General features: G+C 36.9%; 1 protein-coding gene across 6 annotated transcripts; it reads left to right on the forward strand.

The window, feature by feature from the left end:
• The first annotated feature begins 60 nt into the window (after positions 1 to 60).
• On the forward strand, positions 61 to 20850 carry KRIT1 (KRIT1 ankyrin repeat containing). 6 transcript variants are annotated; one of them, XM_056482912.1, is made up of 18 exons: positions 61 to 133; positions 1085 to 1409; positions 2074 to 2191; positions 2462 to 2621; positions 3692 to 3784; positions 4728 to 4857; positions 6904 to 7147; positions 7430 to 7545; positions 7976 to 8119; positions 9186 to 9342; positions 9624 to 9731; positions 11355 to 11511; positions 13576 to 13727; positions 14355 to 14521; positions 16346 to 16433; positions 18011 to 18217; positions 18518 to 18634; positions 19099 to 20850. In XM_056482912.1, the coding sequence occupies exons 3-18, from the start codon at positions 2090 to 2092 to the stop codon at positions 19165 to 19167; spliced, it is 2211 nt and encodes a 736-aa protein (XP_056338887.1). In that variant the 5' UTR covers positions 61 to 133; positions 1085 to 1409; positions 2074 to 2089; the 3' UTR covers positions 19168 to 20850. The 6 variants fall into 6 exon arrangements, with proteins under 6 accessions (XP_056338887.1, XP_056338885.1, XP_056338890.1 ...); XM_056482910.1 differs by having other exon boundaries at positions 79 to 152; XM_056482914.1 differs by lacking the exon at positions 61 to 133 and having other exon boundaries at positions 1083 to 1157.
• Positions 20851 to 22450: the final 1600 nt, after the last annotated feature.

Raw genomic sequence — 22450 nt, forward strand, 5'->3', positions numbered from 1 at the left:
AGGCCCGCGGGGCTCCGACGGGAAGCGGATCCACCGCGCCGGGGGAGGGAGCGGGGCGGGGACGGGGCGGAGCAGGCCGGGACGCGGGGCCTGGCCGGCGGGCGCGGCGGGAGGATGCGGCGGGCAGGCGGCGGTAGGCGCCACCGAGGAAGGCAAGGCTGGCAGGGAGGGAGCGAGGCTGGGGCGACCTCCCTCACTCCGGCCCCGGCGCGGTGCTGAGGGCGGGGGAGCCGCTCCCGCCCCGCGGGGGTTCAGCGGGAGCTCCCCTCGGGTGCGGTGCCCGGCGGCTCCTGGGCGCGGCCGGGGAAGTTCGGGCGCGTTTCCCGGCCGGGCAGTGCGGAGCGGGAGATGCTGGAGTGCGGGGCCGCCTCCCGCCCGTCGCCCTCCGGCCGAGCCCAGGCGAGGCAGCGCTGCGGGGCTTCCATGCCCCCGGCCTCCCTCCCTCCTCCGCGGCGGGGCTGGCGCGGCCGGGAGCCCCGCGGGTCCTGCGGGAGGCGGGAAGGGTCGGCGGTGCTGGGAGAAGCCTGGGTGAGGCGTGTGCCTTAGACCGGCAGCCTTTGGAATGGGGCCGCGTTGTTAGCACCTGGCTTTGGTCGGAGTCGGTGGTGGTGTTTTCTGAAGCTGGAGTGTTTATTGTCACATCCTTACAGCCCCACCCTTCTTCATTCTCACTTTTTTGTTTTCTGGAGTTGTATTGCAAGTCTCACCGCTGTCGATTTCAGAGGCATGCTCATCTTGCACTGAATTTAGTGCACAGCAGGCAGAGGGAGTTCACCCGCTGCTTATTCACCTGTGCCACCACCTGTCGTCCAGGTGCCCCAGCTGTACCAGTGCAGGTTCCCTCCAGAAGGAAACCCAAGGAGCAGGCATTTCCCAACTGTGCATAAGGGATGGGTCAGCATGTTGCTTATTTAATGTTTTTTTGATCCTACTGTAATGCAAATCACTACAAAAAAAGCTGTTTTTCTTCAGATATGCTGTTCACATACCATAATTAAATTCTCTAACTAATGTATTTATCTTAACTGATGGTGAAAATATACATGCTGTTATTTATGTTGAGGTTTTTTCGATATCTTTTCAGGTAGTCTTGATCCCAGGAAAAATACTGGACTAAGGGCATAGGAATCTGAAGATCTCTGTTTCTTCTAGAAGAGGTGGAGAAGCTAGAAACACTTCGGTTTAAAATATGTGGAGGAATTAATCTGCAAAAAGCATGTGCTTACTGATGCTATGGAATGAAAGGGTGTTCATTTGCAGATGAAGAAAATGATCAGCTGGAAGGTGGAAATGCTCAGACATAACCTTCTTTCTGGAAGCTGATATGTGATTTAGCTTTAGGAGGTTTTCCATATAATTTCCGTACAATTTTGTGATTTTAGGAATTGTCACCTTGGTTTAACAGAAGGGTAAGCAAAGCTTTTTCTTAAATCGAAATGCTTCTATTCACTTTTTTCAGAAACTAAAGATATATTCCTTTCAGAACCTCTATTTGAATTAATTGTGCACCAGTTTGCATCCCCACTGAAATAAAACTAAGTAAATGAATCCATATTATAGTTTATTTTTATCAGCTTTGTTACTTGGCTGTAGGCAAGACTGTGTTCTACTTTGTGGGGGGGAGATGAAAGCCAGGTATTTTCTTGAAATCCGTGTGGAACTGATAGAAGTGCAGTACTTGTTACAGCACAATTTATAAATTACAGTGCTTGTCACTTTGAAATGGCTCTCTTTTTCAATTTCATATGCTTTTCAGAGTGTAGAATTTCTATGGCCTTTTTCTATGGTTTGCAAAATGGGGAAGATAATTACAAAGTGGGAAAAAATACATTGCTTTTATTTTAAACATGGGTTAGAGAACAAGCTTATTTGTATCGAATCTATATGACATCCTATTTTCTCCTTTCATTAAAAGGAAGCAGAATTATATCTATTGGCATTTCTCCAGCAAAAGAACAATAAATGAATAATGCAAAGCATCAGTGGATATGAGCACTGCATCCTGAAGTTTAGTGTCCTGTTGGATGTTTTTTTCAGCTGAACCTTTTCTTCCTGTTTATTCATTATTTCCAGTGATTAAGAAGGAGAGATGGGAAACCCAGAAAACATTGGAGATGCATATGTTGCTGTGATCCGTCCAAAAAATACTGCTAGCCTCAATTCTCGGGAATATCGAGCTAAATCCTATGAAGTAAAACTATTTCTTTTCTTTTTGTATTAGTTTGGCTTTTTAAGTAGTATAGTAATTATGTAGTAATATAACAGAAGAAAATGTAGCCTTGTCTTTTACTCTTTAGTCTGCTGCAGAGGTCATTCTGACTTCACCATTCTGCGCCTCAACATTTAGTACTTCTTGAATTTTGTTACTACTTTTACAGTGACATAAAAAAATGTATTTTTTGAAGTTCTGTGCTTTTTTCAGCTGTGCTTAAACTTCTTTGGTTTCATTATTGTTTGAAAGATTTTGCTGCTTGAAGTCCCCATTGAAGGCCAAAAGAAAAAAAGAAAAAAAGTTTTGCTGGAAGCTAAACTTCAAGGAGGCACTGAGGTAACCCAGAGCATCTTGGATTATGTATTAGAAACCACCAAACCGATTTCACCAGCCAATCAGGGTATTAAAGGTAAAACCATTTAAATCTAATATTCTATTGATAACACCATGAAAATTTTTTTTTTATTGGAAGGTTGTGTAAAAGCATGAAATTAATATGAGAAAAGAAAATAGGTTTTGAGGTTCGTCAAAAAAACCTAAGCCAACTATACAGCTGAAACCTTGCATTTACCTTCCAACTCTATAAAATGCTTATTACTAAATGATTGTTAATAAATGAATCTTTGTCTGTGCTGCTTCTTCCCCTTAAGTTTAGATTTGTAGCTAAACTTCCAGTAAGCCAGATCAAAGTGGCTTTTGTATCCATAACTTTAGCTAAAACTTGACTTGGGCTAGAAAACTGATAGATTATAAAGTAAATTGTTCAGAAGACATTATCTAGATGAAAATATTTCTAGCATAACTGTACTGCTCATAGATGGAATTTGATGAGTACTTTTTTTTTTTTTTTAATTGTTACATAGTTGATCTAGCAAAGAACCTCACACTTGTGCTGATAAATTTGTTTTAGCCAGCCTATTACATTTCCAGGTTGGTATAAAGTATAATGACTAAAGGACTTCTGGTCTTTGCTGTGGACTTCATCTCTGTTGTTTACATGGTAAAATGTGGCAGGTGACAATAAGTGCAGCTGAGTGGACATAACAGAGCTTGTTATGCAGCAAACACAAAATAACAGAATTAACACATATAGAGGGATGCCTTCTGAAAGCAAAAACTGTGTTTTTGCATCATTAGGAGAATTTTAATTCAACTCACTCAGATGGCCCAAGCATTCATTATGCCCAGCTTGGCTTGTACACTGGTAAAATATGTAGCTGGGGTTGGAAAAGTTAAAAAGGGCTACAGTCATCTAATTTTTTCATGTTAATGGGTATATACATATTTATGTTCTTTAGTTTTTCATATGTATTTAGATTTTTTTCGCTTTCTTTAGATTATAGCTCATAATTTTTTCTTCCCAGAAAGTAGGAAGATTGAATCTGATAAGCTTTCAGATAGCCAACTCAAGATTTTTTTTCTTTGTTTTGATGATTTATTAATTGATTTGTGGTTTGTCTGTTTTTTATAATGTGCTAGGAAAGCGTGTGGTGTTAATGAAGAAGTTTCCTCTAGATGGAGAGAAGGCAGGCCAGGAGGCATCTCTCTACATTGTTCCAACTGTTGTGAAAGGTAACATTGAGCATGATTTGTGAAGCTGCACTCATTTTAGCAGAAGTTCACTTGAGGGCTTATTTTTTAATGTATTTTAAGTTGTACGTATCTATGACATTGATATATGATTATATGTATACTCTTATGTGTGTATATCACATATTTATATAATATATTTTAATATGATATGTTTTTCTGTATTTAAAAATGAAAACTTATAGGCAGGTGCAAAACTCCCTGAATATTTTATATTTTGAAGAAGTTACTTAAAATCAAGGAAGAAACCTTTGGTTTAATGTATTGCCTTTGTTTTTGTTAACAATAGCACATTTTTGGTATAGCAGCATTTGTGCACTTGGTTATATTTCAAAACACAGGCCTTAACTTGTGTAGAATTTGCTGAATGCAACTCTAAGACATCCTACTCAGTTCAGTGTTCTCTACTCAGAGAAGAATGCTTAGTAAGTCTCTAAACAGTAAATAAATTCTTTAGAAAGCCAAGTAAATTACTTGTCAGGAATGTATTTTTAAAATCTTAAAGTAAAATGTCTGTGTGCTTTTGGGGAAACTTCTTCATTTTTGCCTTACTTATAAGACTTGATAAAACCTATCAGATACTATTTTGGAGTTACCAGTACCAATACATGCCCCTCCTAGTCCTGAATTGTCTTTCTTTCTTTCTGGTACCAGGATGCATTTAACATTTATTCCTCAAATGAACCTGATCACACTGATAGAATAGTGACAGAATACGTAGGGGTTTTAAAGCTGATCTGTTGGGTTGTTAATTGCTATGTCAGGATTGTATGTAATAGCTATCAGTTAATATTTAAAGAAAAGTCACTCTAGTCTGAAGTTAGAATATAGTCTTAATTAGGGATGTGTAACTACAAAAGATGCAGAAGGGAAAATAATATTCTTCTGACTGATTTGTCTGATGCAGAGTATGTTTCTTTTTTAGATAATACAAAATATACATACAGTCCTGGATGTCCTGTGTTCTACTGTTTACAAGACATCATGAGAGTCTGCAGCGAATCCAGCACACACTTTGCTACGCTTACAGCAAAAATGTTAATTGCCTTGGATAAGTAAGAGACACCATCAGTAAAAAGACATTGAAATGAAAAGTTTGATATTTTATATCAAAATATAAATATATACTAAAAAGATAATATGTCAGAGTGCTACATAGGTTTTTGTAGTATTCTTGTGGTTAAGAAAGAAATCATCATGGTGTTTTCTTCATGTTTATCAGAAATGGAAACCCTGACAACATACTTCTAAAAGTCTTTTTGCAAAAAGACTTTGCTACCTGATCTAAATCAAGTAGCTTTTTGAACGTTCATGCTCACAGTGAATGTTTTGCAAAATCATAATGTTTAATCTTCTGTAAATGACATAATTGTCATTTGAGTAAGAGCATTTGCCACAGTGTAGTAAAAATATCCTGTAATTGTATACCATTAAGATTTGCATTTAAATTAAATCTCCCTGTAGAAAGGGAGTGCATCTTCCCCAGACGTACAAATTTATTTGCAGTAGGGAATTAACTTTCAGAAAGTTGTTTAGCCAGATTTATAGTAGTTTGAAATTTGAATACATGAACAGGTTTTGTGTTGTTTTGGTGGGTGTTTTGTTTATTTTTTAATTGTTTTTTTTTTTTTTTTTAATTTGTTTATTTTTTGGTTTATTTTTTGGTTTTGTTGGGTTTTTTTTTTGTTTTTTTTTTTGAGTGGTTTTTTGTAATGTACCCTTACCCAAGAAATACCAGACACACTTGTATATGAACTTACTTACAGTAATAAAGTTAGTTGAAACCTCTGGCTAATGTAAAAAATCATGCTACAGGCTATTACCTAAAAGGTTCTGTATGAAGAGTTTTACAGTTTATTAGTAGAGTTGTAGTATTTCTGTGTATACCATCACACCACTTAAACTTATTTACTGCTTACTGAATGCCTTCAGACTCTAAGTTCTGCTTAGAAGTGTTTCAAGCTTCACAAGAAGCCTTGGAGGTATAATAGAAAATAGTTTATATTTTTTATTCTCTATGTACATAATCTGAAACAATACTTCTCAAAGATTCAAACTGCCATATTTAGTTTATCCTCCAAATATTTAGAGAAAATACCTTAGAGGGTGTTTATAGCACAATGGATACAATTTTACTGTCTTTCTGCCAGGACCATGAGTAAGTGAAGAGAATGCTGCTTTTGCAGGACATTATAGCTTGGATCTAGGACTTAAAAATAGGCCTAAGCATATGCACTGAACTGCAGGTTACTTTCTGCCATCCTTGCATATGATTCTGAGACAGACAAGATTCGAGTGGTTTGTCAGTGGATGTCCAAAGCATTTACTTACTTCTCTTTCTTCTATATTTCCAGGCTCAATCACTAAACAGAATTTATTGTATTACAGCAAGCACATTGTTACCTCAAGCTTGTGAGAAAGCATGTGCAGAAACCTAAACACAAACCTGGCTTTAGACCTCTAATGCAACAGTTAATATAACACTAAAACAATTTAACAATTTGGTAAAAATATATTTATGCAAAACTTGACATGAACAATTTGTCCTGAGCCCTGTGTTATATTGCATATGTGGCAGGGAAAATGCAGCAGGTGTACAGTACTGACTTCCCCTGGTAGCTGTTTGGAAACTGGACCTTCTGGTTTGTTGCCTTTTCCTGTCTGTCCCTAATGAAACACGTGAGTTGAAAAGCTTAAGTCAGTACAGATATTGAAACTCACCCTTAAAAATACTGCTTTAGGTTTCAAAATTTGTTCAGAGTAGTAATGTTAATAAACTGAAAGTAAACGAAATGGTGACATGCTGCTGTGGTTTTGTGGTTTTAACCGGTGTTACTCTTGGTGTACAACTTCCTTCTCTTTGAGAGTATGCATCTGCACAAAATTGAGCAAATACAACTGTTTAACAGAATGTGATTAACAAATTTCACATTGAAGGAGTAATTTAGTCTTATAAAACTGGCTGTGCACATTATAATTCTTTTTTTAAATTCAAATGTGTGGTTATCATATCTGCAATCCTTAAACAAAATAATGGACAGCATGACCAAAATGATCATTTTCTGCCTGAAAATTAATTACTTGCCCATCCTTTTCTGCAGGTGGTTGGATGAAAGGCATACGCAGTCTCACTCCATCCCAGCTTTATTCAGACCATCTCCTCTTGAGAGAATTAAAACAAATGTAATAAACCCTGCCTATGCTATAGAACCTGGTCAAACAGAGAGCTCATTGCACATGGGTTATACTGCCCTGGAAATAAAGAGCAAAATGCTGGCATTGGAGAAAGCAGATATGTGTATCTACAATCCTTTGTTTGGATCTGACCTTCAGTATACAAATAGGGTAAGAACTACATTTTTATTTTGTATTTGTCAAACATATATACTCCTTTTAGAGTTCATTCATTTATTTTATATGAGAGTGTGGTCACATCAGAGTTGTTTATTTAGCAGTAGTTGTGCCCTAGTTTTTCAAATCCTCATATTTGGTCATAATTCTCTTTCATTATAAAATGTTACTATCATAACTTTGGTTTCAAGAGAATACCTGGCCGGAATGGGGGATTGTGTAGCCAAATACCAGTAAGATTTTTTTTTCAGTTGTGTTTAAATTATGTCTTCACAGGTTGACAAGGTGGTAATAAATCCATACTTTGGCCTTGGAGCCCCAGACTATTCAAAGATTCAGATTCCTAAAAGAGAAAAGTGGCAACCTAGCGCGGGCAGTGTCACAGAGGACAAGTATTATGTTACATTCCTTTTTCATAAACGGATTTTTTTTTTTTGTTTGTTTTATTACAGTAGCATTTGGTAGACTTAGAATGAGATTCCTATAACTTTAGGCTTCACTGTACAAACACATATTTTCAATGAAATTCTATTTGAAATCTCTAAGTATTGAGATTCAACAGTTAAAGGTTGAATCAAGAAAGGTGGTGTAAATTATAAACGTTAGAGAGGCATTTCTTGCTCTAATAAATACAGCTGTGGCTTGATTTCTGCATGACAACCTATTTGTATGAATACTGGCACATTTTAGCTGCATGAACTTCTTTTATTCTCCATGTAGATCTATGGTTAGTGCTATGTTAGTAATTTTTAAAAAGTTGATGTTCTCAACAATTGTAATATTTCTGAACAGCGTTTTTCCTGTTCCCCGTTTAATTCATAGGGAACACCAGTGGGTAGATGATTTCCCTCTTCACCGCAGTGCTTGTGAAGGCAACTCTGATTTACTAAGCCACCTTCTGGATGAAAAGTTTTCTGTTAATCAGTTGGATAGTGACCACTGGGCACCAATCCATTATGCATGCTGGTGAGTCAAGGATAGTTTTGCCAATCAAGTGCATTCTAGCTATCGTGATTCTTTAGTGCTATCATTTATGGAATGTCTCAGCCTCCAAAAGAAGAAATAAAAAAATCTCTAGACTTTTTTAATGCTTTGATTATAATATATGTTAGTGTTAACCTTCTGAAAGGAAACATTGCTTCAGGTTTTGAGATAATTTTAATTTAATTTGAATGGTTTTTGGGAAGACTGGTTGTGGAGATCATGTCATCACTTACTTATTGCCTCTTGTATCTCTCCTGACTATCTATTCTAATTCCTGCTGGAGGTACTGGGTCTACTGCAGCATGGTAACTTTCACTGTGTTTGTTGGCTTAAGCCTGTGAGCAGTTTTACAGCACAGCAGTAGCTGAGCTGAGCATGTTATGGCACAGCTTTTAGTGGGAAGCTGGACTAGGTGATTTACAGAGGTCAGCATGTCTGACTGTAACTCTGTGATTTTACCTGTAAGTGCTTGAAAGCTTTCCTCAATCATAAAAATGCTTTTGTTTTATCTTTATGGAAGTTAGTCTTTTGTATATATGGAATAATATGAAAATCAAACTTTGTTATAAAAAAGCTCACAATTTTACTTGCTTTTTAGTGTTTGTCAGAAAGTTTATAAATATTTTATACATCAAGTATACACAAGAGTTACCAGTTATAAGCATGGGGATTAAGAATCATCAGGATCCATCTGCATGACAATGAGAATCTGAACTCTGATTCTCACACTTATTATTTTTTTCCAGACAAAGCTGGACTCTGTTCTGCCATGACTGAATTGCTGCAACTACCCAAACTTAGCTGAAGTTAGTTTAAAAGTTGCTTAGTTTAAAGCAAGGCTCAGTTTGTCTATAATGAATCCAACCATTGGTCACTAGACCAGTGATTGCCAAAGAAGCGTAGAACTATTATTAATTTCTACGAATTTAATTATGTTCTGTTGTATCTGGTGTAATTTGAAAGCTAAAAGCTTTTCAGTGTGAAAAAAAATCACTTGGACCATCTGAAAATATTTGTTGTGTCTGTTCTGATATAAACATGTCTGCAGGTATGGAAAAGTTGAAGCCACTCGAATGCTGTTGGAGAAAGGGAAATGTAATCCAAATCTTTTGAATGGTCAACTTAGCTCTCCTCTTCACTTTGCTGCTGGAGGTGGGCATGCTGAAATAGTACAAATTCTACTAAATCATCCAGAAATTGACAGAGTAAGTTCTGTTTGTGTATAGAAATAGCAGTTTTAGCAACAGTTTCCAGCTTGTGTATGAGAATATTTTGGTGTCCAGATAACAATGTATAAACACAATGATCTTGCAAAAGGATTATTGAAAAATAGTTAAATATTTTTCATTAGCTCTAGTTTTTCCATTTTGTATCAATTAAATGTTTGAACTCTGGTATCAAGGATTTTAATTATCTCAGAAGTGTGTAAATGTTTACCTGTCTCTGGTGAAATCAGTGTAGAATCAGTGTTTCTATTTGTTTGTAGCACATCACTGATCAACAAGGAAGATCTCCACTGAATGTCTGTGAAGAGAACAAACAAAATGAGTGGGAAGAAGCTGCAAAACTACTGAAGGAAGCCGTTAATAAACCTGTATGAGTTTATTTTCTAAATAGTTTAAAGTTTATATTTAATTTTCACTTAATCTTGTAGAAGAGCTAGAGTCACTTCTGGCTGTTACTGGAAATGTGCAGCATGTTGAAATTGTTAATGTAAATATTGAAAATGACATTTTGTCTATTTACATGTTTTTGTTCTGTTTCATGGCTCAAGAAATACATGTAAGACATGTAAATATGATGCTCCAATTTATTTGTAGGAGTATCACATCAGCTACTGGTTTTCTGTCTATTTTTGATCATACAGCCATAGGCTTCCTTTATGCATTCTTACCTTATATGTTGATAAACAATGGCATTCAGCTGGTTAAATGTAGGCTTCCATGAAACAGGCTTTTCATCAGTTAGTCAGTGTAGGCTTCCTTGGCAGCCAGTGGAGATTAAGCCAGGACAGGAAATAAAATTTACAATGCAATTTCTCTTATCCTGAAATAGATTTAAAATTAGCCAAATTATATAAACATACTTGGTTCTTTTCTTTGACTTCAGATGCAACCCAAATCCCTGTAAGTAGGTGGTACTAAACCTGTCAGTTTTTCAAGATGCTTTAAATTATCATTTCACTCTGCATGAATGGTCTTCCGAAATAATTAAGGAACTGACCTTTATTTTAAGAATCTTATTATGCAGTAGCTCATGTAAAGGTGTGTGTCTCTAATAACTCTAAAGACTAATGGGCACGTTTTAAGTAGATTTCAGAGTGTAATGCATGATATTATGTTGTCACTTATTACTATTGAATTAATACAATATATAAACTCCCCCTATAAACTACTACAGTAGGAATGACAGTTACTACTGCAGCAAAATAAACGGATGTTTTCCATTTCAACCTCATTTTCAATCAGTTGTCATTTTCCAAGCCATCTATCTTTTTTTCCTGAAGTTTTTAGGAATTCAATTCTTGATGACTTAGTAGATTTGAGGAAAGGAAATAACAAATTCCTGAAATGTTTTTATTCAAGCAGCTGAAACATCTAACTGTTACAGAAATGAAAACAAAACATTTCATTGATTTATGGCTTGTGTATACTTTAAGCACCTGATTTATGTTTATCTTTCAGGAGGCATACTGTGGGTTCACATGCAATTCAGTGAAAGCCAAGGGAGTTCTGAAGGGGAAAATGAATTATTATTTATTAGATTTATTTAGATTATATTACAGGAATTCTATAAGATTTAGTGAGATTGTGTTCTCGTAGCAGATTCTGAGTAAGGGGTGGTGCTTCCCTCTAAAGATAAGTCTTTTTAGTATAGGAGGGAAAAATTCATAACCTGCCAGTAATAGCAAAGTGAATGTTTTGGGATATGTCTAGGCAGCTGAGCACAGATCCCTACTTCCTTTTAGTTCAATAGAAGTCCTCAAAATACCAGCAAGATCTTTCTTGGAGTTACTGTTGTAAAAAGCACAGTATAAGAACTTTCACAGGATATGATACAAGCAATTTAGGTAAGCAATAAATATGTAGGAGTTGTGCAATGTTATTTTTCCCAACATTATAGATGTTGCTGATATATGCAAAAACTACTTTCCTCACTAGAAACACCAACAGAAAGGATTTTAACAAATTGTTTAATATGTTCCCATTTTATGTAGTATGAAAAGGCGCGAATTTATCGTATGGATGGGTCGTATCGCTCTGTGGAGCTGAAACATGGAAACAACACAACTGTCCAGCAAATAATGGAGGGCATGCGCCTGTCTCAAGAAACTCAGCAGTACTTCACCATCTGGATCTGTTCTGAGAACCTCAGTAAGTTAAAAAGACAATGGTTGTACTTGAGGGCTTATCATAGTTTGTTTTGGTTGCCTTTAGAAAAAAGTAATGCTGTCTTAGGAGAGTAGGAGACATGTTCTCTGGCAGGCTTTACAGCCTGGAGTTTCCAAACTCCTTTGAGATCTGTGGAGAGCTTCTCTGCTTTAGCTTCTTCTTTAGGTTTCCTCAATAGGTCTGACTGTATCACTCTGGCACCTATAATGTATTTCATCCAGGAAGATGAGGCTATTCCAGGTTGCCTTTCTGTTACAGGGCACCTTGGCTGTCATACTAGTAACTTATCCTTTTTCTTCCCACTGTATCTGAATTTGGATGCATGTAGTTGTTTTTTTAATGTTTAGTCTTTCTATAACTACTAATTAAAGTAAGATGATTAATGTTTTTTTATTAGGTGCTTTAATCAAATGAATTTTTCTGTGTTTTGCACCAAAATAATTTTTGATAAACAAATTTTAAAATATATTTGGTGGGAGAGAATTCTGATGTAAAATATTGTGTTTATATTTGTGGTATTTTTTGGTATTTCTGATCTAAATAAAAAAGATATTATACTTTCTATTTGAGATATATAGTGAAAGATAAATAGAAACCCAAAAGAGCCAACTAGTGTGGTTGGGTAGTTTTAGATAATGTGGTCATCAATACTGCTGCAACACGATAGCTCTGGGACACTTTGTGGATTACAAAGCTCAGTTCTGGTCTGCTGTTTACAGTGTTATTAACACAGAAGGCTTGCATTTAAAATGTTATTTAATGTTGCCAATGCTCCTCTATAGTTGTTACTTTTTTTTTTAAGTAGCTCTAATTATCGCAGGAAATACTTTATTTTACTTTAATCTTCTGGTGTCATACCATTGGCCTTTTTAATTTGCTGTATGCCACATGACTGCTGTAACCATCAACTAAACGTAAATGTTAATGTTAAGAAAAGAAAATGTTTGAGGGTTAAAGTCTTGCTGCTTTTGCCTTTTCTGGATATCTATGTAATATTTTCATACAGTCGCTGAGGTGACTTGCATTTGGGTCACCTTGCATTTAGGGGGAAGAGCTCACTGATACATTGTGTAAACGCAAGTAATTATCTAGATATTTATCCTAGATTCGAAAATGAGCTCCCAATTTATGGCTTCACACAACTAATGGACAAATTTCATTATAAAAATTAAATGTTGCAGTTTGTGTACAACTTGTAGGGACCATAGGTTTTTTGCTTGTAGGACAGATGATGCTTTTCTGTGTTTGACTGTAAGATGGATAAGTTAAATGAACAGATAGTTCTCAGTGAAAGATGTTGCACTGTAACATATCCTTTTAAGATTTTCATATAATGTGAAATGCCAGTGTGAAAGCCAGAGCAGTAAGGATGAGGCAGATACAGCCTCCTAGAACCTCACTCCTAGAAAAAGCCAAGTGGCAATTCAAGGACAGGCAGGGTGAGTGAGTAAGCCAAAGTACAGACTCTAGTACATACTAGGACTGAAAGCTCTGTATTAATTTCTCAGCTCTCATATACACAGGAGAACATGAAACATTGATTTACTTTAGCCTGTTAAGAATCAAGACATTTTACAGATTAAAAAGAAAAATGTCTGTTCTGAAGTTATATGGTTATATATATACAAAAAGGGCAAACACATTTATAAGATAAATTGTATCTGTATTTTTCTGTCAGAAATAAGATTATTGGACTTTGTATTTCTGCCATAATAATAGAGACAACAGTCTCTCATGTTTTATTATTGTGAAGGTCAGTCTTGGTACTGAATTATATTTTTAAATAGCACTTCACTCCTGAGAAACTGAAAATAATGAAGTTTCAACACTATTGCATTTAGTGAATTGATGCTAAGAATTTTATCAATAAATCCATATTTTCAAAACCTTTTCTATATAGCAGTTTAGAAAACATAGGAAAAATATTTGTTAATGAATCCTCAGTTTCAGATACTCTGGGTTTGGTGCAGTATTTAATAATTTGTGTGTGTGTGTGTGTGTGCTGGGTTGTTCTGTTTATTTAGAAAAAAACCTTTTATATTTCAGGTCTCCAGCTGAAGCCATATCACAAGCCTTTGCAGCATATTCGAGACTGGCCTGAAATATTCACTGAACTGACAAACTTGGATCCTCAAAGGGAAACTTCACAGCTTTTCCTGAGAAGGGATGTGAGACTTCCACTGGAAATAGAAAAAAAGGTCAGCACTTGGAAGTGAATGAAATTATGGTCAGACTCAGAACACTTTGACTGTCAACACTCAGTGTGCATTGCGACTGTAGTAATTTCCAAACTTACTTAAACCTGAAATCTCCTTTTCTGTAATGGTTTGAGTCTTCACATTCTCCCCTCCCTCTCTCTTGCCTTCCTGCCATCTCTTTGTTCTTTCTTTCTCACCCTCTCAGTTAGGTTTATCCAATGTCTCCATGTGTCAGTCTCTGTCTGTCATATGGCTAAAAACAACCTGCCTGATTTTCTTCCTTGTCCTTTTCAGTTATTTAATTCGTCGATTGCAAGGGGGTTATTCAAACATATTACCAAAAATGAATTCATGGGGAAAAAAAATCCACAGATGACAGTATTTCTGTGAACTTTTTGATTGGGCACGTGTGCTAGTTGCTTTTCATTGGTGTGTTGAATCAGTGAAGTGTTGAAGTAAGTCAGTGAAAAGCAATGCATGTATTACAAAGCACCACTAAAATGCACACTTCAGTCAGGATGACATCTTTGTCTTCTGTCTCTGAATCAGTGAGAAATGGTATTTATAGTTTCTAAGCTTTTTTTCCTTTTTTACAAAGAAATCATATTATTTAAATCTTTTTAACAGATTGAGGATCCATTGGCTATTCTTATACTTTTTGATGAAGCCAGATATAATTTACTGAAGGGTTTTTATACATCACCTGATGCAAAGCTGATTACACTGGCAAGTTTGCTTCTACAAATAGTCTATGGAAATTATGAGAGCAAGAAACATAAGCAGGGCTTTCTAAAGTAAGTATGTGTTAAAAATTTAAAATTATGGGTTAGATTAAGTATTTTTAGATGACACTTACAATGGAACCCTCAAACTTTTAGTATGATATATTTGTTGGTTTTCTTCATCACTGAGCTATAGTTCAGAGTAATCACATAACCCTTGCAGCATTAATATATGTTGGACGTTGTGTGTGAAAATGTATTAATCTAAATTATTGCAGTCCTAGACAGAGGGGTGGAGGTTCTGTAGTGTGTAAAAGCTGTTCTGAGGTATAGTAATACCAAAATAAACAACAGTATTCATTTGGAGGGTTCTGACAGGACTGAGGCTTTGAGCAGTGTTGAAGAAACATCTCACTATGGCTGTTAGACCAATGTCTGGGGTTGACTTTCCCTCTTTGGACAGACCATGCAGTGATACTGTTTCTCTTCTGCGATTTGTAGAAATGCTGTACTAAATTGGTCAAACCCATAGAACCAGTAGGGCTCAGCCAGATGGTATTTTTCTCTCTCCTTCTCTCTGCATGCCAGCACAACAGTAGCTGAGCTATTTTGGGACGGCTTGTTCTTCCCACACACATTTCTACAGCAGTATCTGAGCCCATGAAGATTCCAGTTCTCTACTGTGTGAACATTCACCCCCTGCCATCTCCACCTCACTTCATTCATGGAACAGCAGCTGTGCTGTTCTGGAATGCTGCTATGCTTCCCATCTCTTATTCACAGCATCATCTGAACTGCCTTGCCCTGGTGGATGTTTGCATGTATTGTCCTGCAGTTACAGAGCTGGTGGATGGAGCTTAAGGAGAATGGGGTTTAAGTGGGACTCCTGTAGGAGTGTGCAGTTCAGTGCAGCTGAGTTTTGTATGAAACTGACTCCCAGCAGCTGCAGGGTGGTGTTCGTCTCCACACTGAGGCACAGCAGTACTGTGGTTCCAAGTTCATCCTGCTCCATGGAAGTGTTTGGCTCTACAGACAGGACTACCTGCAAAGATCGTTTGGACTAGATAAAAAGCCATTTGGACATGCTTTCCATCCATATTCACATAGTTCTTCTTCATATAGATGAGGAGTTTCATAATCTGTTTTTCTTTTTGTAGTTGACATAAATGTTCATTAAAAGTCTAGTAATTCCAAAAATATATCCAGGCTGTTGTTTGTATGAGAGTATCCTTGACCTTAAAGATCTGATGCACTGTCCAGTGCAGGGTCTTTGCTTGGCAGATCATATATACTGCCAAATTCAGTTTAAATAGGTTACATCACTAGGTCTTGAGACTGTCTTAATTATACATAAAAGCAAACTAGTAAAGGCTTGTATTCTTCCTTTTAGCGTTCTTTGTTTCCTGCCTTTTGTGTTTTTTTTAAAAAGGCAGTTGATGTAAGTAGCTTCTCTTTCATGTCATGTAATATATAACTTAAATGTTAAATTAATTGGGCTGAGTCCTTGGTAGTGCTGACTACAGAAGTGAAAGGAAGAGTATCTACTGTCTATCATATTTTCTGAGTATGTGATATGCTGATGTAAATGGCGTTTTGTATATAATTTTGACTTCCAACCTGGAATTCACCGAACTGCTCTCTAACCAAGTATGAGTCGTGTTCTGCTGGCATTTCCTCTCCATGCCATGTCCATGATGTGTGACACAGACTGTATAATGTAAATCTTCATTAACTGAGAATTGCACCGTATCTTAGGAAACCATCTCATCTGATGAGGCAAGATAGAGTAGGAGCTGTCTAGCTCAGTATGTGACTTGAAGGAACACTGTGGCAGACATCCTTCTTTTTTCTTTATTTAGTGAAGAAAAACTTTGTTCCTCTTTGTTTTTCTCTTAGTGAAGAAAATCTTAAATCTATCGTACCAATAACTAAACTAAAAAGCAAAGCTCCTCATTGGACAAACAGGATACTTCATGAATACAAGGTAAGATAAATAAGCAGGTAGTAGGAAATCCTGTTCTTAAACACTTTTGACTGTTTGGTTTTCAGTTAATGAACAGAAATACTGGTATAAAAAGCTAAAAATGTGTGTGTTCTGAATTTTTGGGATGGGTTGCTGGAATATATTCCTTGTATAGTTACAGATCTCTTTGTTAGAAGTAAATATGTTCATTACCTGTTCATTTACCTTCAGTGTTAGCTGTGTATTTGGCACACTTCCAATTCAGGCATAAATATGTAAAAAATCTACTCTGATTTAAATTTGCATGTCTGCTTGTAGCAATAGATTCCCAAAGTCCTTTTTGTCAGTGTAACTTGTATCTTTGATTAGAGCAGTTAACTGAGCAAAAATTTTAATTTTTTTGGACTTGGGCTGCTGTAAAAATGCATCTGACTGAGGGCTATGGGTCCCAAATGAGGTCAGATTAAACTTGTGGTCTTCACAAGTAATTGTGGAAAAAGTGAGGTGTGCCAGAAAGAGAACTGTACCAGCTGATGTGCATCACTAGAGGTAGCTGCCAGGAAACACTGCAGAAGCACCTAGGGGATGTTTTCAAACCTTGCCCCTCATTTTGAGATGGGATTATTCAATCATAAACTTTCTTTTGGTGCCACACCTTTTTTTGTCAGAAATTAGCAGATCATTCCTATTCTTTCTAATTAAAGATGGAGGGAGTGATGGTGGTCTAAGACTATAGTGTAGAAAAGTTGTCTCTACTCTGTCATCAAATTATATATAAGAATGAGCATAGCTTCCTTGACATCTGCTTTTGGGACATTATTTTGGGGTGTGGGGCATGGTGGGAAGGGGAAGGAAGTTGCAGTCTTTTGCCCTGAAGATTTTACATGTTAGAAAAGGCTGTGTAGAATTCAGATGAGCTGTAATGCAGGGTGTGGATCCAGAGAGGCTGATCCTGTCTACCACACCCACAGTCAATAGCCCCCGAACTGTTGGAGATTTGTGTTCTCCCTTGTGTCTGTGCCTTCTGATCTTGTCCATGGCCCAACCCGTTTTTTGTTAGAGTGGTTGTTACCATTCTGGTTTGAGGAGCACTGCAGCAATAAACTGCTGCACTCTGCTGAGGAGGAAGGAACAGAAACCTGTCTCAATCTGAATGAAGGCTCCACTAATGAAAAGAGGTCTGTATGCACCTCACTTTTGCTTAGAAAAGAAAAAACAATCCATATTTTTGGAAGGAAGTACTTGCTCATCTTGCCATATGTCACTGGATTGGACCCCTTAAAGGAGGAAGAATACTTAGTTTTAAGAATTGTGATGCATTTAGTATAAGATGGGTGCATAGCTGCTGATCCCAAGTCCCAGTTCCTTCTGAGAAGGGCAAATCTGTGGGGCCCTTCAGAGGTTGTGTGTCTGTGCTCAGATTTCCAAGGCTCATATAGGTATCTGGGTTTTGCCTCAGTCTCTTCTGGAATATGGTTGATGGGAAGGCACTTTGGAAATACGCATTTAGTTGGGATTGCACTGAAGAGTGGATTTTCTTCAAACAATCACAGCTGTTTGGAAGGACTTGCTGATTGCCGTTGTTTCTTTATTTTTAGAATCTCAGCACCAGTGAAGGTGTCAGTAAGGAGATGCATCACCTTCAGCGCATGTTCTTGCAGAATTGCTGGGAAATTCCTACTTACGGAGCAGCTTTTTTCACAGGACAGATATTCACCAAAGCAAGTTCGAGTAGCCATAAAGTCATCAAAGTGTACGTGGGAGTAAATGTAAAAGGGCTTCACCTCCTCAACATGGAAACAAAGGTCAGCTTAAGTGAACTGCCAATGATAACTGTTAAACTTAATTCTCTTCTCTTAAAAATCTTTGTACTAGAAGCAATTTCACATCCAACTGTTTAGTTAAACTTGACTGAAAATTTCCAAGATTTTAAGGTCTTTATAAGTTCACAAAAGTCTTGTATTTTTTCACTTTACTACCTTATGAACTGCAACTGAGTTGTGGAATGTAGTGGTTTAAGTCTGAATCCTGTCTTTGTGAATGAAGTTCAGTTTGCAAGTATGGAGCATATTTTCTGAGTGACAGTTTCCTTCATTCATTCATAGGCTTTACTCCTCAGCCTAAAGTATGGTTGCTTTATGTGGCAGCTGGGAGATGGAGATACGTGTTTTCAAATCCACAGTCTGGAAAACAAAATGAGCTTTATTGTGCATACCAAACAGGTAAGCACTATCATTTTGCATCCTTTACATTCAAGTTTTTTTTTTCCTAAATTAGATACACAAATCTCTTTTCTCTTGAGATTGACCACCCTTGCACAGTATAAGCCTACGCCAAGCCCCCACAAAAATTATTTTAAAGCTTTATTATTAATATTTCAGAATGTTTGTTTTCTTAGCATGTGAAGCCTTCAGAATTCAAAATATATAAAATGCATCTATAATCATTACGATAAACCATGGGTTTAATTGGAACTGTTTCTTGCATGTGCCCAATCCCTCATTCTCTTAGATTAATTCCAAATATAATGAGATTCAGTGAGCTGAAGCCAGTAACTTCATGATCAAAAGTAATGGAGTTTGAGATTGGACAAAGCTGAGAATTGCTTTTGTCATGTGCTTGATTGGCATAGTTCTTAAATGCTTCAATCTTAAATGATAGAATTTAATTGCATCCCTTTACATAGGCAGGACTCGTTGTAAAACTCCTGATGAAATTAAATGGCCAGCTAATGCCAACTGAAAGAAATGAGTGATGGAAATGAAGAATAGTTACAAGATGGCATCTCATGGCTGAGCAAAAAAAAACTTGTTCCTCCTCGTAACAGGACTTCCATGTACATGAATTTTACACAATAGAAAAGTCAATTTGTACAGTTTTTTTTAACTTTGTACAGAAGCTGCATGGTTTATTTTTTTAAAAAAACTATATAACATATCTATTATTTTTATAAATATTTTTGTGTTTCCTATATTAACTATTGTAGGGCTTTAGCTTAACCAATAAAGCTGATGAAATCTAAATGGTTTACCGAGTTCGACAAGCATGAATCCAGTAAAGCTTTTGTTCCCAGAGAAATATGGGACTTCCAGTGCCATTAAGCAAGTCTCAGTTAACCTATTTACCTTTCGTGCCGTTGTGTGGAACATCAAGGACGTGGTATATGTTGGAGTATTTTGTAGATACCCTGTATTTTTAAGATACTATTGATAAATATGCTTAAGAGACCAATTAGACCAGTTAGACTGTTGAGCAACTACTTTTGATAAACTCTTGTTTTTTATTTAGTTTCTGACAAACATTGAGCTCGCTTTATTTTTACTCTTAACTTTCTCATACTTTGTATTCATATTTATTCTAAAATACTGCATGAGGATGCCAAAAGGGAAATACTTTAAATCATTCAGAAGCCATATTGAATGTTTAGCATGCTTGTTTTGTAAAATGGATTTTTACTTTTGCTGTGCAATATAAAATGTATGTATGGAGGAGAGGGAGACAGGGATTTACAGATTAACCATACTCAGAGGACTCAGAAAGTTTAATAAATCCTACCCTGGATTGCAACACATATGCAGTAACAAAAACTCATACAGGAGGTACTAAGTTATTTCTCTTAAATAATTTTCCTAGTGGTAAATTCAGTTTCTTCAGGCTAAAAGCAGTGCAGGATGCAGGAATGAAGATGACAAGGAATTCAGATACAGTTTGTAAGCATTCTGCCTGCTCATTGAAGAGTCAGGGTTGGGGCTCAACAGATTGGGTCCCAAGTGTAAGGTGAGATCCTATGCAGTCTGAAACATATCCTTGTATATTAAAATAGTATCTGTAACACAAATCTTTGAAATTTCTGGTTGTATTTCAGGGTTTTAAGTGCACTTGACTATTTCTTCCGTGTAAACTGCATGCTAAAACAGTGTGCAATATTTTGTAAAAAAAAAGCTTTTATAAAAAAATTAAAATTAGCACTTGCCTCTAAGTTTTCAAATAAAAGCTAAAATGAATGTGAAGAACTGTGCTGTTGTATAGTAACTTTACTCATACCTTACTAGTAACTGCAGTTTAAGAAATGAAAGTAGTAAGCTGTTAAAAACGTGAACAGGAGACTTGTATTTTGTATTCTTCTTAGCAAGCTGTACTTTTCTACTTAAACTTCACAGGCCTAAATAACAGTGAATTTTCATGGATTGTTATGATGTTTTATTTAAGGAAAATAATGCAACAGTCAGGTCCTTCATGGTGCATCCCTGCTATCACTTGTCACTGGTATCAGAAATACATTTCTCTACATAGCACTTTCTTAGAAAACTAGAGGAAAATGTTAGGAAGGTGTGTCAGTTGCCTATATAACTATACTATCAATATGCCTTATTGCTGTGTAGTGCTTTCTGCTAAATTCTTATTTATTACTACCTAATAAATTGTTTGCAACAAGTCATATTTGGTGTTTCTATTTTTGTAGCCAGCATGAAGGTGCCATCAAATGTTACACCAAGCAGGTGTTATTACCAAAGAGCAGTAGTTTGTAACAGGCTTATCTTTGTAAGGTATGTAAAAAGAGAGGACCAACAGGAGAGTCCCATGATGACTCTAAATTAAGGTACTGCACCTTGGAAACTGCTCAGGAATTTACCAGGTAAACTGGAAACTGTTCATCATGGCAAGGTAGGGGTTTGCAGATGTTGCACATCAGTGGAGCCACTGAGCAGCAAAAGCCCAGTTCTGCAGTCCCAGAGGGTTCTGGCACCTGGGTTCTCATGCTACCCTGGTGGGGCAAGGCAGGTGTGTGCTCTCCTTTCATGTGGAAGCAGGGAAATAAAAAATGGGAACAGAGAGAAATCCAACTCAACTGAGACAGACCATTGGTAACAACCCCTCATATCACTACAAAACAAAAAACTAATGAAAATGAGCTGCAAGCTGGGCAAAGCTGACATTTGTATCTTTGTAAACACCTCTATTGGGCATCTAACAAGCACTTTCTTAAGAAGCAAGAATCTGTACAGCTGCCAAAAGCAGCTTAAGTAGAACACTCAGCCAGGCCCTGTAAGGCAAAAGCAGAACACTCAACTAGGCCCTAAAACTGAGAACTTAAACCTGAAAAAGAGGCACAATTTTACCAAGTGGAATAACTGACCCCCTGACCACAGTGAGCAGCTTGTTCAAGAGAGAAGCCTTGGTCCTGGGGCTATGTCCTGCTGCTGCTGCTGCTTGGTGTAGGGAAAAATTGCTCCAGGGAGGTGAGGGTTTCCCAACCATTGTCAGCTTAGAGCTGGATGCAGTTTAAAGCTGGGCTGTTGACTCAAAATAGAAAAATAAAGGTTCAACAGAAACAACATACATGATTTACAAAAGCTCTGCTTTACCTTAGTTGTTATTACTATAGGGTTAAGTTATAAAAACAATGTACTAAATTACTATTCTCTATAAATTTAAATATAATTATTAATTACATAAAATAAAATAAAATAATCCATATATAGGTAATTAATCTGGATATCCTCTCCCTTGGAAGAAATAGACTGATGCTATTCCACCAAAAATGTCCTCACTTCATAAACTGACAGAGCAGAATGTTAATAACAACCAGTGATAGCTCTCATGTCCCCCAAAAGAATTGTCAAGGTTTGTAAATACGAAGGAACTCTCTCAATCGCTACAGCACTGATGAATTTCCTTTGGCATTGAAAAGTCTTGAAACTTCAGAGCTTGCAGGCACCAAATTGAAAACTAGATCCCATAGCTGACATGAAGAGTTTGAAGGTACTCAACATTGATTCTATGCACACAGCAGCACTCACAAGCGTTCTCTGCTACCTCCACTCATCCAGTAATACTCAGCACACGAGACCTTGATACAGGGTTTACCAGAGGATATTACACATTTAAAAAACTACAAGAATGTTCATTCAGTAACAAGCTTATGCTTTTGCCTGTTCACCTTTTCTCTAAAAGTACTCAGAACAGATTGCAACAAATAATTTATTTCAGATGAAGTAGGGAATTTGTGAGAATTAAGGATTCTGAAGTTTGCAAAA

The sequence above is a fragment of the Oenanthe melanoleuca genome, chromosome 2 (assembly GCF_029582105.1).
Source record: "Oenanthe melanoleuca isolate GR-GAL-2019-014 chromosome 2, OMel1.0, whole genome shotgun sequence".
Taxonomy (NCBI): Eukaryota; Metazoa; Chordata; class Aves; order Passeriformes; family Muscicapidae; genus Oenanthe; species Oenanthe melanoleuca.